Source organism: Mastacembelus armatus, chromosome 10, assembly GCF_900324485.2.
Source record: "Mastacembelus armatus chromosome 10, fMasArm1.2, whole genome shotgun sequence".
In the NCBI taxonomy this organism is placed as follows: domain Eukaryota; kingdom Metazoa; phylum Chordata; class Actinopteri; order Synbranchiformes; family Mastacembelidae; genus Mastacembelus; species Mastacembelus armatus.
This window is the reverse complement of record NC_046642.1, coordinates 7,016,034-7,031,012: the sequence shown is the minus strand read 5'-3', so window position 1 is coordinate 7,031,012 and position 14,979 is coordinate 7,016,034. Positions and strand designations below refer to the sequence as shown.

The following is a 14,979-nucleotide window of genomic DNA, read 5'->3' as shown; positions in this document are numbered from 1 at the left end:
GCTTCGCTCCAAAATCAGTTTGACCTGGTGTTGACTCTGTGTTAGTGTGAACCATTGACTAGGCCATTTCTGTTTGGGGCTAAACTATTGTATTTATATGTATTTTACTGTATTACAAGTATTTGGTAGTTGTAGTAACCAATTACAAATTAGTATTTTTAAGAACAATTAGAAATGTCATAAAATGCTTTCTCACAAACTGAACTAGCCAAGAGTTTCTTAGGGCTGAAATGGGGGTGGACTGATCAATTAGTTGAAAATTAATCATTTTCCATTTCCCATGTAATTATTTAAATTTATTTTTTTTCTTTACTATTGGCTGGACAAAACAGCACATTGAAAGAAAATAATTAGGCAATTTATCATAATGAAAATAATTAGAGTCCTGTACAAAATAGTTAAAACATCTCCACCTCAGTAAAATCCTGAAAAATCCTTTATATTTCTTAATCGTTTATTTAATCTAAAATATTTAAAATTATAATGTCCACAATATTTTTGCTGCATGGAATACTTTTACTTTAAATAAACGTACCTACATTTATCTGGTTATATGACAGAGTTTGGTTCATGATGTGAGGTCCGTGTTGAGCTAAAAGCAGTCCAGTAACTAAGCAGCCCTCCCTCTCATACATAAAACCTGCTGCCCATAAATCTGTCTACTGTGCCTCAAACTGCTGATGCTCAGCAGTAGAAACCAGCTTAGCAAATTCAAAAATCATTTGGACTACAATGCAAACGACTATAATAAAATGTTGCTCCAATGGCATCAATGAGTGAAAGGAGTGCTGTTTAGTCTGCCAGATGTGTTGGCTAAATGAAACCTCATTCAAACCTTTAAATGAGATGTGTTGGGCTAATATTTTAAGGTTTGGATTGCACTACCAGGAAATACCTGAGAGGTGCACCTTTAAGGAATCATATTTAGCAATCCACACAAATGGTTGGAAAACTTCAACCAGAGAACATGGGCTTACCGTAACCCCTCTCCACACTTTTTTGGATCCCGTAAGTTCAGGTGCAGCGATTAAAGCCTCCTGACATGTTAATGACGGTGGAATATTTCATTTTGAGTTTGTCAGTTTTATCCCCCATTAGCAGGCAGGAATGTTCTCTCCTCTTCCCCACTCCAAGGTGATTGGTCGATGTCTTTGGCCATTTACACACTAGAGACAGCACATTCATTTAAGAAACACAGGAGATGATGCTTGTGACAATAGTGTTGAAATTATTAAATATCTGCTCTGTGCAATACTTATCTTTTTTGATTGATTTGACACAGATTTGAACTTCCAAAAGTGCCACAGGTTCAAAGACAGAAGCAACACATCTTAGATATCCTTTGACAGGTGGACAACTGGTTTCTTTGAAAGAAGAAACCATGAAGACTAGCATGCAATATACACTAGACGTGGATCCCTATTATCCAGCATGTGCATGGGTGAATTTCAAGTCAGATATAAAACCGAATATAAACATTTATCATTACTGATCCCAAGAAAGAACCTGAAGTGACTTAGATGTGCTGAACATAACACAAAAGGAAGATATCTGGGGTATTTTTATATTTATGAAACATGTTTTTGCATGGACAGGTAGGTGAGATATTAAACAGTTAACTCAACAGTACAAATAACTACATTACCTCCATCCTTTGTTGGCAGCAGGTTACAAATGTGTCAGAAAGAAGATTCAGTTTGTATGAACTGCTCATGTTCTGTCATGTTTTTCTTGTCAGTGACAATACAGCTGATATTTCAGTGGAGAAAACACTTCGCTGACCTTATAAGCATTAAGTATAAAAACAAAAACTTAAAAAAAGGTGGGACAAACTGCCCCTTCATTCACAGAATGAATACTCAATAACAACATTCACAATGAAAGCTAGATGCTTCACAGTGTTTTCTATGTACAATTCAGAGAGAACATGAATTTGTAACTGTGGTGCCTCAGGCTAAAACACATCTGGCCTCAGACTGACTGACAGCTACTTCACCCTCTTTGTCCCAAAGCACGGCTCAGCTGCAAATTAGGCCTTTGATTGGCCTGAAATGCTCTCGTTCACTGGGTATTACTGAATAAACTGAGGAGTGATCAAGTCTGATCCAAACCATATGGGCATAGTGCAGCTGAAGGTATTCTAAGGGATTCCTACACAAATCCTTAGGTTTACATTCAGCCATCACAGGAGAGTGTCTAATACTATCCAGAGCTTTTCAATATCTGTAGTCAGTGAAGCAGAAACAGACAGTAGAGGCTCACTGACCCCCAACAACAAAACTGACTTCACTATGGAGTGCAGAAAAAAAAAAAAACAAAAAAAAAAAAAAAAAAACTGCTGGGGCAAACGGGTCCACTGCGGTCAGAGGTTTTAGCGTTTGGCTCTCTTAGAAGGAGGCTCCTCTGATTTCTGTCCTCCCCGCGTTCGCACAGCAGGAGGGCTGGCCTCGCGTTTACGGCACCCCTTCGACGCTGCTGCCTGGCCCCTCGTCCCGCTGTAGGAAGGGAACAAGGAGCAAGTGTCAGTCAGTTTACCTAAAGTGTCATATTAAGTGCTGTAAAAATATGCTTTTGTTAATTCAAGAGTGTTTGTGGAAAGTGCTGCAATAACCAGCACATGCACAAATTCTGGTGCTCGGCAAGTCAATACAGATTTCAAAAGGATTCGTTTAAGACTTAAGAATTTTGTTTGCTACAATTTAATTTGACTCAAAAAAAAAAAAAAAAAAAGAGTGAATACATCAATCTGAAACTGTACAAATGGCAAGAAAAAAAAAAGAAAAGACAAGTAGAACATTTGTATGGAAACCAATATCTCTCATCTTCCCTTAAATATGTACAATAGAAACTGAGGTAATGTTTATGGAAGAGAGGGAGAGACTTAAAAAGTTGCTCCTTAAGTGCAAGAGATCTTAGATTTCTAATTTGGACACTTTAAACTAGAGGGTTAAACTAAGGACTAGTGACCACTATGTGGAAGCTAGTAGTAGATCCTAATAAAGAATAAATTAAACATTAAAAAGAATAAAGTGGGTTAAATAAGGAATTTAAGAAAAAAAAAAAAAAAAAAAAAAATCACATTATTAGAAAATAATGATGGCTGAATAATTATTGAACTACAGACCAGATAACCTGCTGATGAGTCAAGATTAAAGATTATATTAATTTACATGCAGCACAATGGAAAAGTAGTCAGAACTGTTGCCTCACAATAAGAAGGTTCTAGGTTTGAATCCCACTTGATCCTGGGGCTTTTCTGTCTGGAATTTGCATGTTCTCTCTGTGCCTATGTGGGTTTTCTCTGGTTCTCCAGCTTTACCCCACAGTCCAAAGACAAGCAGTTTGGGGTTCTGTGAACTGGTGACTCTAAATTGCCCATAGGTGTGAAAGTGAGTGTTTTGCCTCTATGTGTCAACACTGATGGACTGGTGAGCTACATAAAGTGTACCCTGCCTCTTGCCCAGTGTCACCCCCTCCAGACTCCAGCCTGTCTGTGACCCTTTGACCCTTAGATAACTACAGGCTGGTAGTAGCATTACATTTAATATTTATGGTCTAGAGTTAAAATTATTGGTTGACTAATAGAGTATTTAATCAAGAGAAAATAATCTGGAATCTGTTTAGATTTTTTTTTTTTTTATTGTTAGTTCATCAGACAAAACATTTGTAAAATATATTTTGCTATGTAAAGGACCTAATAATTAAACAATTAATGAATTATTTAAATAATCATTAGTATTATTTACATTGTTATTGAAACCCCTGAAAATAAAATATATAAGAGAAAAGAAAGAAAAGACCATGATGATGATAATATTTAAGTGGTGGTCTGTAGGTGTTGGGCCATGCAAAATAATTTATTTTTATTTTGGGAACCATTAACTCAAAAAAGCATTCTGAAATTCCGGGAAAATCTTTGCTAAAATGTTTTCTTTCACAGAGCAACGTCCCAGCAGTCAGTTTTGGTCAGATGCCCCTTTAAGCTCATTCATTCTGCTGAACCTCAATGAGACAAACTCACCGTGTGCCAGCTGTGGTCTCCTCTTTACCGCTCTGTCGACTTGCCCGGGTGGAGGGTTTACTTGGCTTGTTTCTGAGGAGCAATAAAAACAAATATTAAACAACAAGTTGTTGCTTTAGTGCTAAATCTTCCCGGCTTTCATTTAATAGGATGTGACAGTGGTGATGCCTTCAGAGTGCAAACATTCAGCACTAAACAATCAGAGGCTCATTCATCAGCAATGATTTTAGATGACTTCATCAGCATAGAGGATCACACAGTGTCAGCACTTTTGACAACGCTCTTTTTGTACCAATGACTTTGATTGTATAACATACTATAAAATACTGAGGTGTTTTTTGCTGCTTTCTGCAGGTGTAGCAATGTGTTCTGGACTTCATTGTGTTTTGACTTATTACATAACTAGGTTTTCAAACAATCTGTTCAAATAAATGTTTAAATTGTAGGTGCGTAACTTAGTACTGGAGCGATGACACTTGCACCAGTACATTTCAATCATTACTGTTCTGATCATTTGTATCCATGGTGTTAAATTACCTTTCAGCCTCCAGACGAGATGCTAGTCGTGTTGTAGCTCTGGTTGCCATTTCTTTTTCTTCCTCTTCTTTCTTAATATCTTCCTCCTCCTCATCATTCTGCTCACTTTCTTCTGCCTTTTTGTCCTTTTTATCTGTGGGAAAAACAATGGTAAATGGTCATTTGCTTCTTTCTTAATTAATCTGTTGTCCCCAGACCATTTACTGAAGGTGTTAAAAAAAAATTAAATGAGACAAACCACAATTTAAAAATAACATTTTCCCCTGGAAATGGTTTGGCTGCATTTAAATCAGGCTATAAGACTCGTTACCCGAATCCTCAGTTGCTGTTGCTGCTGCCTTTGAGGGCCGTCCCCTCCGAGCATGTCTCTTTGGAGTCATGTCTTGGTCCTCTTGCTGTTGCTCCTCCTCAGTCTGGAAAGGTAACAAAAACCAGGCTTTTGATGAAACATTTAATTTACTGTATCAGATTTCAGTTTAATAAGATTCAAAAATAAATTCGCTCTCGGTCAGAACAGATAAACTAACGTTTGAAATTATCAACCATACATAATCAGTGAATTCATGATGAAAAACACAGCAAATGACTTTTTTTTTTTTTTTTTATAAAATGGCAACATACATCATCTGGTCTATTCTCACTGCAGGTCTCCTCTTTAGCCTCTTGTCCTTCTGATTGGCTCACTGAAGGAGAACCACCTGAAATGTAAGATACAAAGATCATAACCATCAAGGTGATGTCTTTACAATAAATATCAAGTATCATAGCAATAAACATATAAAGTATGACTTTACACCGATATAGAGTGTGCTGTGTGTGTGTGTGTGTATATGTGCTTTCTTACTGCTGTTTTTTACAGGCTGTTGCTCACATTGTTCCTGTTGGCTCTTGTCTTCCTTCACCTCCTTATCAGCCTGGGTTTCCTGCAGCATCATATTTGAATACACATCAGGGCACACAAACAGCAATTTGGATAAAGGTAACTGTGTTAGACAGGAAGGATAGAGAATAATCACAGACTAGAGATACACAGCTATTTAAAAAAAAAAAAAAAAAAAAAAAAACACCTCCTCACCTCTACAGATTCCTCTATTTCTTCAGACCTCATTCTCTTCACTGCTAGTTCACCTGGAATAGAAATGTGATGGGAAAAAAACAAAACAAAAAAAAAAACAAAAACCTATATATATATATATATATAAAAAATCATGTATACAAGGAGCAGAGAGACAATATCTTGTAAAATATTACTCGTAGTCTTCCTTTATGACGGTTCCAATTACTAGATTACTCTTACACACTTTTTACGTGTCATTAACAGACCTGACAGCAAAGCAAAACTCACTCACCAAACCAACCTATAAAATGCATAAATTAGCTGTTGAGGTTTGGCTAACTTAGGCCTGCTCCAGCAGAAACACAGCCCCACCCTCCTGTATTCTCTGTCAGTAATAGAAAGAGAGCAAAAGTAGAAGGAGGAAAGTGGATACATGACTTGAATTAAAAACAAAACGCACGTGTGTCAGCTGTCTCTCTGGACTCGGAGCTTCCTGCAGCTTCAGACTCCTCTGGAACAGGAGTCGACAGACTGCCCTGACTTCCCCTCCGACCACTTTTCTTTGGTGCACTTTGTTCTTCAGTCGTCTAACAAATAGTATGAAAAACAGAATACAGGATGCACCGGTAAAATATTACTGTTGTCAGCTGACAAGATTAAATGATTGCAATGACTGAAGTTAAAAAAAGGTCAGTACTAGGCAACGGTAGAGAAAAAAAAGCACTGTCCTAGTGATATTATTTACACTTTACATACCTCTTCCTTCTCTGCTGGTTTCCCTGATGAGGTTGCGTCTGTGCTCTCCTCGTCTTCAGTCTCATCTTTGCTCTGATCATCTGTGGTTAAAAACGAAATAACAGCAACATGTTGGAGACAAAAATTTACAGAACATAAATGTATTATTGAACATTTATACAGCTGATGTCATTTTACCGTTCAATTTTCTATTTTTTCTTTCTTTTAGATTTGTCTGGTTTTGTAGTATAATAAAACAATATGACTGATGGCAGGAACACAACTATTCGTAAATACATAATTTGTCAGCCCAAAAAACATCATCCATTGACTCGACTTTCTTTACACTTTAAGCATATTGCTAATGTAATCTGACTAGCTCACCAGCAGCAGCTTCTTTGGCTGCAGCTCCTGAACGTCTTCCCCTGCGGCTCAGAGTCTCCTCCATTTTCTCAGGTGCCTTGGGTTGGTCCTTCTCTGCCTCCTCGGTGGTTCTGGACGATCGCCCCCTGCGTGGTGATTTCACTTCAACAACCTTCTCCTGCTCAGTTTCCTGAAGATAAAAAGGCCACGTGCAAAGCAAAGTAGCTTCAAATTATACAGAAGCGGATCTCTAATAAAACATATACCTGCACTTTTCTTTTTTTCCTACATGGTTAATCTGTGATTGATAGATTAAAAAAAGGCTTGATTTACCTCAGTAGGCAGCTGCTTTTTACTTTCTTTTTCTTCCTGCTCATCACCTGATATGTTTAAAAAAAAAAAAAAAATCAGGACATTATTCAACCAGAACAGATTGAGACTATACTAAAATATTATATTCTTTAAAGCTGGTGCTGTACCTTTGTGAGTGGACAGCTTACGTTTTCGTCTTCCTCTTCTTTCTGTCTTCTCTTCCTACAAAGCAAAAAAAGAAATAAAATAAAAAGTGCTAGTACCAGATGTACAATATTGAGAGATAACTTAATGCAAATCAGAGCAAAACTCAATTTTAATAGACTTTCAAGAAAAACAAACAAAAACAGTTACTTTCTCTGATGAGTCTGATCCTTTCTCATCTTCCTGGCTGCCTGTGCTGGAGGCATTACCTGAAAAATAAAAACAGACATCACACAAAAGAACCAGCCTGGTTCAGTTTCAGCTTTCTCAAAGTGCTATAGGCTATTAATGAGATATATATATACGCGCGCACGCACAGACACACACACACACACAGACACACACACACAATCCAAAGACAGTGTTAAATTTTAAAAACAAAAACATCTTAGTTTCTAGCACTATTCATCAACTACAGATCACAAATCACTCAGGACAATGTTCTGTTTTTAAATTCACAACTCACTGATTTGTTTCACTAATTTGGGCTGAATCTCAGGTTCTCCTTCTCTGACGTTCTCGGCCTGCTCTGGAACACTGGTTTCCATCTAGACAGAATTAAGATCTACAGATCAACAAAGTCCAATAATAATTATTAAGTGTGTAACCAAGAGACACACGTGATGTGCTTACAGTTTGTGGATCACTCTTCTCTTCTGCCACATTTTCTTCTGCTGCTGTCTTACTCTCAGCTTCACCTAGTGGTGAAAAGAGGTAGTATTAGAAATATTGCTATTTCACAGCTTTTTACAAATTCACTTAAAGAATATTCATGATATACAATCAGAGTATTTAGACACATGTTTGTAAAGAGGAAAAAACCTACTGTTGCTTATGTCCATTATGACCTGGTTCTCCTCAGCTACCTCTGCCTATTGTGGAAGAAAGCTGAATGAATTTTAGTCTTAGATGAAAATTGAAGTAAACAAAATCAATAAATCATGAATGATACATCACCCTGGGGCTGCTCTTTGTGTCTGAAACATCAGGCTCTAAAGTGACAATAAAATGCTAAGTTAGTGGTCAGACAAATAAAAGCTTCTTCTTTTCAACAAAAATGTATTTGGCACTCACGTTCTCCTCTGGACAGTTCTAAGTCTTGTTCAGCAGGACTAGAGACCACAGCTATTGTGTTTTCCTCTGTGACCTCTCCTGGTTCACATACAACAGCATCAGCAGCTGTAAAGATTGTACAACATAAAATTAAAGTAAATGACCACTATGAGCTGATAGATAAACAATGTCTGGTAGATAAAAATGTCTCATTAAACCACTCACTTTACACTAGAAATCATTACTGCAAATATCAAAATACTTAAAAGATTTTAATTTAAGCTGAAACCATTAAAAAAAAAAAAAAAGAAAAAAGTTTACCTTCTTTGTCAGCTGCTGGTGGCACCACTTTGTCATCTGGCTCCGTTTCAGTGGAAATTCCTGCCTGTTTTTCTTCATCCTCATTGAAAGAATCCTGGTGTTTATTTGAGGTAGTGTCCTCCTATGCAGAAGACAGAATAGTGATATTCAGTTAACGAAATCTTCCATTTGCTGTGTTAAGTCTGATCAACTAGAAACTGGTCTTTTTTGTTCATTTTTTTACCTCTGGCGCAAGTGTCTCTGTTGTTTCAATCCTCGACACGTCCTCTTGTCTCTCCAAGTGTTCAGACTCATCTATAAAGATAAACAGATTTAGTAATTTAATCATGGAATCGTTCTGACATGCCTTGAGAGGTAATGTTAAATACTTTGCCATTTTTTCCATGTACCTGCAGTGTTTGAATTTTCAATAACCAGCTCAGCAGTTTCCTGAGGTTCCACTGGTGACGGCTCAGTGGCTGTGAACTCAGTTTCAGCAGCAGTGTGCACATCCACAGGAGGCTCCTCTTCAGCTGCAGCTGTTTCCATTGGTTGTGGGGCAGGTGATGTCAATTCTGGTTCTTCCTTTCCATCTTGACTGATTAAGCTGGAGGACACCGTGCTGTCAGGATCCATGGAGAGTAGAGTCAGAGCTGCCTCTTTCATCTTCATATCAGCGTCCTGAAGCACCATCTCAGCAGTCACATCCTCTCGAATGCTCTCAGGTGGAAGTCTTGCCTCAGCGGACGTGCAGACATCCATAAGAGTCAGCAAAGCATCGGCCTCGACCGGCACCGCTGGCATCTCACTGTGTTGTGACTCTGTTTCGCTTTCGGGTGGCTCAGGGGTGATGTCGCTCAAAGCGTCGCAGGTGTCGTCTGAGAATGGGGTGGTAACGGTGGTCGTGATGGGATCAGAGTCTGTGTTCGTGTTAAGGGGCGAAGATGGTTTCTTAGGTGGCTCCTGTGTCTCAAGACCCAAACTAGAACTTGAAGACTTTGAAGATTTATCAGACTTTTCTAATTTGTCTTCTATGGGTGACTTCTTCTCTTCCTGATTATCATCTTTCTTCTCTGGGATTTTATCCTTCTTCTCTAGTTTCTTCTTTGTATTCTTAATTTCTGATTTCTCATGTGAAGATTCTTCAGAGACTTTTCGCTGTTCCTTTACATTTCCCTCTTTTTTCCTCTCCTTTGTTGTCTCAGGCTTGCTGATAGATGCACCCAATGCACTTCTGACTTCTGAACTCTGAACTTTCTTATCCATCTTTGATAACAGTGGAGTCCTTGTTTCCTCTTTGGATTTAGATTTAGATTTTTCCATTGTTCCTCCTTTTTTTGTTAGCTTAGCCCTTTTAGGATCCTTATCTGTTTCAGATGTGGACTTACTTGATTTCTGGCTGTCTTGATCTGCTTTAGTTTTTTCTTTCTCACCATCTTTACTGTCCACTTTAGATTTTGGCTTCTCTCCTTGCCTTTCTTCAGTGTGGCTCTTTGACCTTTTCAGGGCTTCCTTCAAGTGCTTATCTCTCTTCTTGCTGCTGTCAGACCCAGGCTCCATGTCAGACCGATCCTCAGAGGACCCTGCAGAATCTGGCCGGAGCAGCTGCTTGAAATCACTTTTAGCTGAAGCTTTCTCCCCTTTGGCCTTTTCTTTTTCTTTGCTCTTATCTTTATCCTTTTCCTTCATTTTATCCTTTTCCTTCTCCTTGTCCTTCTCTGCTTTAGCAGCATCTGTGGATGGAGCTTTTACCTTCTTGGCATCCTTAGGAATCTCATCAGCAACACCTTCAGGCACCGATGCTTTTCCTTCTTTTATGTTTCCTGTGATTTTCTTCTCACTTTTAATCTTTTGCCTCTTCTCACCCTTTTCTTCAGATAACACTTTTGAACCTTCCTTCTGCTGAGATTCATCTACCTGGTGTTCAGATTTCTTCTCCTGCTTTTGTTTGATTTTAGAACGTTCATCCAACAGACTGCGTTCTTTCTCTTTGCGATCTTTATTATGAAGTTCTTTGCGGGGCAGTCGGTCAAATTTCCCAATTGATCGTTGTTTGAGCGCTTCTTGGGATCCTTGTTCTAACTCCAGGAAGAAGGAGTGTGTCCGGCCTTTGTCAGACAGTTTTTTGGTTTCACTGGAATCTTCTGAGATACTGCCGCTCATTCTTCGGTGCCTCTCATCAGATGCCGCTGATTCCGACAGATTTCTAATCAATTTTGGTTGTGAGGTCTTTGAGGTGGCAGGTTTCACTTCCTAATTTTAAAAGAGAACACAATGCTGCTTGTTACAATGAATCCAAGGATAAACCTTTTAACTGGCATGGAATCTGGTGGTTTCAACCTACCACTTTTTTGGATCCCTCTCCTCCAGCATCTCCTTTCTTCTTGCTTGAAACCTCTGCGTCTTTCCTGAAAAGTGTAATTGTTGTATGCATTTTTGCAATGTACAGTGCAAATGTAGTTAAACTAAATTTTTTATTGTGTTCTGTAGCAGCTACACAAATTTGTGTCTAAGCTTTTGATGACATACCTTGAATCTAGTTTCCGTTTCCTGTTGAGAGCCATTTTCTTCTCCAGTACTTTTCTTTCTTTGCGGGCCTCTTTGGCTCTGGGGCCTTCCAGCCCAATGGATTCTCCACTTCTTTGTTTTTTGCGATCTGTATAGGGAATTCAGCCTGATGAATGATGTACCAGTTAAGAGTACTCAAGTTATTCTGAAGACATGATTTTTTTTTTTTTTTTTTTTTAAAACAACAGACAACACATTGGATATCGCAAACTGCAATTTACAGATTCTTTGACCTAGAGTGTGTTAACACATCTGTAGACACCATTTAGACACAATTAAGTTAGAAACACTACACAACCCAAAAACTTTGTGGAAACGCTGCCTGTTACTGAATGATCAACAAGCCCACAACTGTTAAAACACCAGCACATGAAGTACCTTGTTCTTCAGCTTGTGCTGCTTTCTGTTTGCGCTTTTCTTCCATTCGCTCTCTGTTCTGCTGTCTCTTCAGCAGCCTTTCCTCTTTATCCTTTGCCTAAAAGAAACACAGGTGAGGACAGAGCAATGCAGCAAAAGAGACAGGACACAATCAGCATTAAAAGACAAAAAGTGTCTAAGTGACATATTTTATACACTTAGAATTAGTCTTGATCCTCTTCTTCTGTAATCCACTTATTAGCCAAGTAAGCCTTTCAATAAGCTGCAAAGAGATTTATAGCAAAGACTTCTCATGTTGCACAATACAAATGAGTACCTATTAAACTCACCGCAGATCGCCGACGTTCTTCCACAGTGATTTCATCATCTGAGTCGCTATAGTAACGAGAGTAGAGGAAGGGCTTGTGAACGTAAGCCTTTCGCCGAGGTTTAGATTCTTTGTCTTCATCTCCTGCATCTCCATTGTTGTGTTTCTTTTCTGTTCTCACACCTTGATCTGGTGAAAAACAAAAACACAGAGTGCATCTCAAAATTAAATATATGTGGTAGCAGAGGCTATTTTTTAACACATATATACCAATATAAAGTTTAAAATTAGCTAAAATCATAAAGTCATGCAGAAACAGAAAGTTGAAACCATCTGGTGGAAGTTCCCCCTCTTCAGAAGACTCTAAGTCCAGATCCTCATCCTCACTATCCCCCTCAAATGATGACAGGTCGCTGGTGTGGACAGAGCTCACAGTGATGTCGCTCAGGCCTTCCAGGTCAGAGTCCTCCAAAGAGTATTCTGCAGGGAACAGACACATCAGTTTGCAGACCTTTAATTTTTAAAATAATCTTCTGGTGCTGTTAGAAAATGACCCAACATCAGATTTGCACGAAAACAAATGCTATTTTATATTCTAGTGACAAATCTGTTAAAAATCCCCTGTAAGATATGTAACTAAAGGACTACAGAAATCTGCATGAGCAAGATAATGTGTACCAATATTTGCTGAATAGTAATGCTGTCTGTATTAGGTCAGATTCCGTGGTCACCATTATTTTTATGGATAAAATAATCAAATTCGCACTTTATTTCCTTAATTAATCTCTCAATTTCTTATTAAAAACAAAATTTAAAGGTAATGTACTTACAATCATATAAAATAAAGAAATGTTGCAAATCCTTACATTTCAGAAGCTACAATCAATAACATGTCTGAATTGCTGGAAACAAGGTGCTCATAAATTAACTTAGAAATTTGGTTTGTGCTACTTTTAAACAAAAAACACAGTGATAGCTCACCTTCTTTTATCCTCTCTCTGGCTTTCTGCTTGGCCTGACTTGTAGATTTCAGCTGGTCATCATCCTGCTTCTCCTCTGAGGGTTTTCCAGGATTTTTGCTTGCAGCCTTTTCTTTCTCATCCTCTGACTGCTCATGAGCTCCTGACTGCCCCTCTTCCATCTTAACCTCCTCTATTAAACCCTCTTTTCCCAGATCCATCTGTTCCTGCATATCTTCTGTCTTCACTTCGAACACTTGGACCTCTGATGCCAGTTTTGCTTCCTCTGCCTCTTCTAGCATCCTCCCATCATGGTGGTTTTCTCCTTCCTCAGCAACACTCATGTCCTGTTCATTCTCCTCCATCAGCTGCATGGGCTCATCTGAAGCTTGACCTTTCCGTCCTTTCTCTGTGCTTGAACTGGCCCTGACACTTGCCTCCTGGTTGAGAGAAGTTATGGTGTCCAGGATGGACATGGCGTCGCTGGCTGCAGCAGTAGACAGAGCAGACAATGAGGCAGTGAAACAGGTGTTACATTTGTGAATGTAAGAAAAGTTAAATTTCAGGTGTGTGTACAGCCACGATATAAAAACTGGTTTTACTAGTATAGGAAAAATCAAAGGGGCTGTGGTGCGTGCAGGGAGGGAAAAAATGCTTGTCCTTCAATAGTCCAAGTCAGAATAACAAAAAGCAAACAATCAAATATAGGATTCAGGGACAATAGAAACAAGAAATGTTTGTACCTTGCTCAGGGATACTGCTGTCTGGTTTGGTCTCTGTTGAAAGCAGTGAGGAAGGTGACTCCTGAGAGCAGCTGCCAGGCGACAGAAATTCACGAACCACCCTCTCCACCTGTGGCCTGAAGATGTGGTTGATTTTAGGATCAACCACCTGGGCCACAATCCTGTCCACTCCCTGCTCCAGCATCCCAGATCTAAGAGAAACAGTTTAATCAGCTTTGGGTAACATGCATATTTATAACGCCATATAGCAAAACAACTACATGAAATCTGACTTACTGCAGGACGAGCTGCCTGATGTTGTTTCTCAGCTGGTTCTTGTTCAAATGAGGGCTCCATGTGTGATTAGAGAGATGATTAGACACAAAGTTGTCCACTCTTTGTTTCAGGTTTAAGTAAGCTGGCTGCAGGCAAAGGACATGAAAGTTAATCAGTGAAACAAGTAATCGAGATAACGTTGAAATAAAACGTGTTTATAATGGGGATGTAGCTTTAGTAGCCACCACGGGTCGCACACATTAAAATGCCACAGATACAAACTTTAGTGTAGCCCAAACTACAACATACATGCTACAAGGTGAGTAATATCGACGTCAAATGTTGACTGTAGGTAAAAAGTGACAGAAAACGCTATTTTAAGTGTTGTTGCGCTTTACCTTTGTGTCAACGTCTGCCAGACAGTCCCTCCTGAACTGGTCGAAGAGTCCCTGGGTTTTCAAATGATTAACGATCATTGAGACCAGCTGCGGGTCTCCCGGCGGTAAACCAGCCATGTCTCAGTGTGTTTATCTACAACTAGAGTTATTAAATGTGCTAATGCTCACGATACATCGGATAATATTGGACCGGAACACAGCAGCCGTCTGTTGTGATTGTGAAGTTCGGAAGTTTGAACCGGAAGAAATAAGAAAACCAGAACTGCTTTGGATGGAGGGTTTCTGTCCTACCAAAATAAAAGACTAGCAAGCTTAATTGCGGACACATCATTCATGAACCAACATGATTGATCGATTCTCATATTTTACCAAACTGTTTCAAACGGCGTAATTGCTGTTAATCTAGTTCCGATTTTAAGTCTGGATCTGGTCTAGGTTAATACCGTCTTGGTGGAGTGGCTACTTTAATACATCCCTGATTTCAGTGCGGTCGTTCGCACATACTAACACGTCTTCAGAATTTAACACTATACACAAAGTTGGGGTGTAGACCGACGGCAGGTTTTTGATATAATTAAAACAGAAAGAAAATGTTGTACACACAAAACTAATGGCAGCGGTGGGATTCGAACCCACGCCCCCGAAGAGACTGGAGCCTTAATCCAGCGCCTTAGACCGCTCGGCCACGCTACCGTGAACGTGTGAGCTATTAAATACCTTTGTGAAGATGAGTATATAACATCCCCATCAAATAGTCCATCCCAACAAACCTAAATAAATAATATATTC

At 39.0% G+C, this 14,979-nt stretch overlaps 1 protein-coding gene and 1 non-coding gene across 3 annotated transcripts; both read right to left on the bottom strand.

The window, feature by feature from the left end:
• Positions 1-1,548: 1,548 nt before the first annotated feature.
• Positions 1,549-14,418, bottom strand: bod1l1 (biorientation of chromosomes in cell division 1-like 1). Of its 2 annotated transcripts, none has more exons than XM_026330578.1 (30): positions 14,191-14,418; positions 13,814-13,938; positions 13,538-13,728; positions 12,817-13,281; positions 12,166-12,315; positions 11,858-12,024; positions 11,529-11,625; positions 11,112-11,238; positions 10,927-10,990; positions 8,993-10,835; positions 8,827-8,897; positions 8,604-8,724; positions 8,304-8,408; positions 8,187-8,221; positions 8,056-8,101; positions 7,863-7,927; positions 7,696-7,777; positions 7,380-7,438; positions 7,193-7,247; positions 7,047-7,093; positions 6,735-6,903; positions 6,372-6,451; positions 6,076-6,202; positions 5,634-5,686; positions 5,403-5,481; positions 5,180-5,256; positions 4,869-4,971; positions 4,559-4,691; positions 4,022-4,093; positions 1,549-2,495 (listed from the first exon to the last, which is right to left on the bottom strand). In XM_026330578.1, exons 1-30 carry the CDS (start codon positions 14,305-14,307, stop codon positions 2,372-2,374), a joined length of 5,049 nt encoding a protein of 1,682 aa, XP_026186363.1. In that variant the 5' UTR covers positions 14,308-14,418; the 3' UTR covers positions 1,549-2,371. The 2 variants fall into 2 exon arrangements, with proteins under 2 accessions (XP_026186363.1, XP_026186364.1); XM_026330579.1 differs by having other exon boundaries at positions 5,430-5,481.
• A 383-nt stretch (positions 14,419-14,801) lies between these two features.
• On the bottom strand, positions 14,802-14,883 carry trnal-aag (transfer RNA leucine (anticodon AAG)). Its single transcript has one exon. It is a non-coding gene; the product is annotated as a tRNA-Leu (tRNA).
• Between the last annotated feature and the right edge of the window lie 96 nt (positions 14,884-14,979).

Bases quoted from the DNA above. Each gene is read 5' to 3' on its own strand.
- bod1l1 (XM_026330578.1), bottom strand. From the start codon at position 14,307: ATGGCTGGTTTACCGCCGGGAGACCCGCAGCTGGTCTCAATGATCGTT. The intron at 12,316-12,816 runs GTGAGCTATCAC...TGTTCCCTGCAG, and splicing joins CAGAGAGAGGATAAAAGAAG to AATACTCTTTGGAGGACTCT. The intron at 8,725-8,826 runs GTAAAAAAATGA...TCTTCTGCATAG, and splicing joins CAGAGACACTTGCGCCAGAG to GAGGACACTACCTCAAATAA.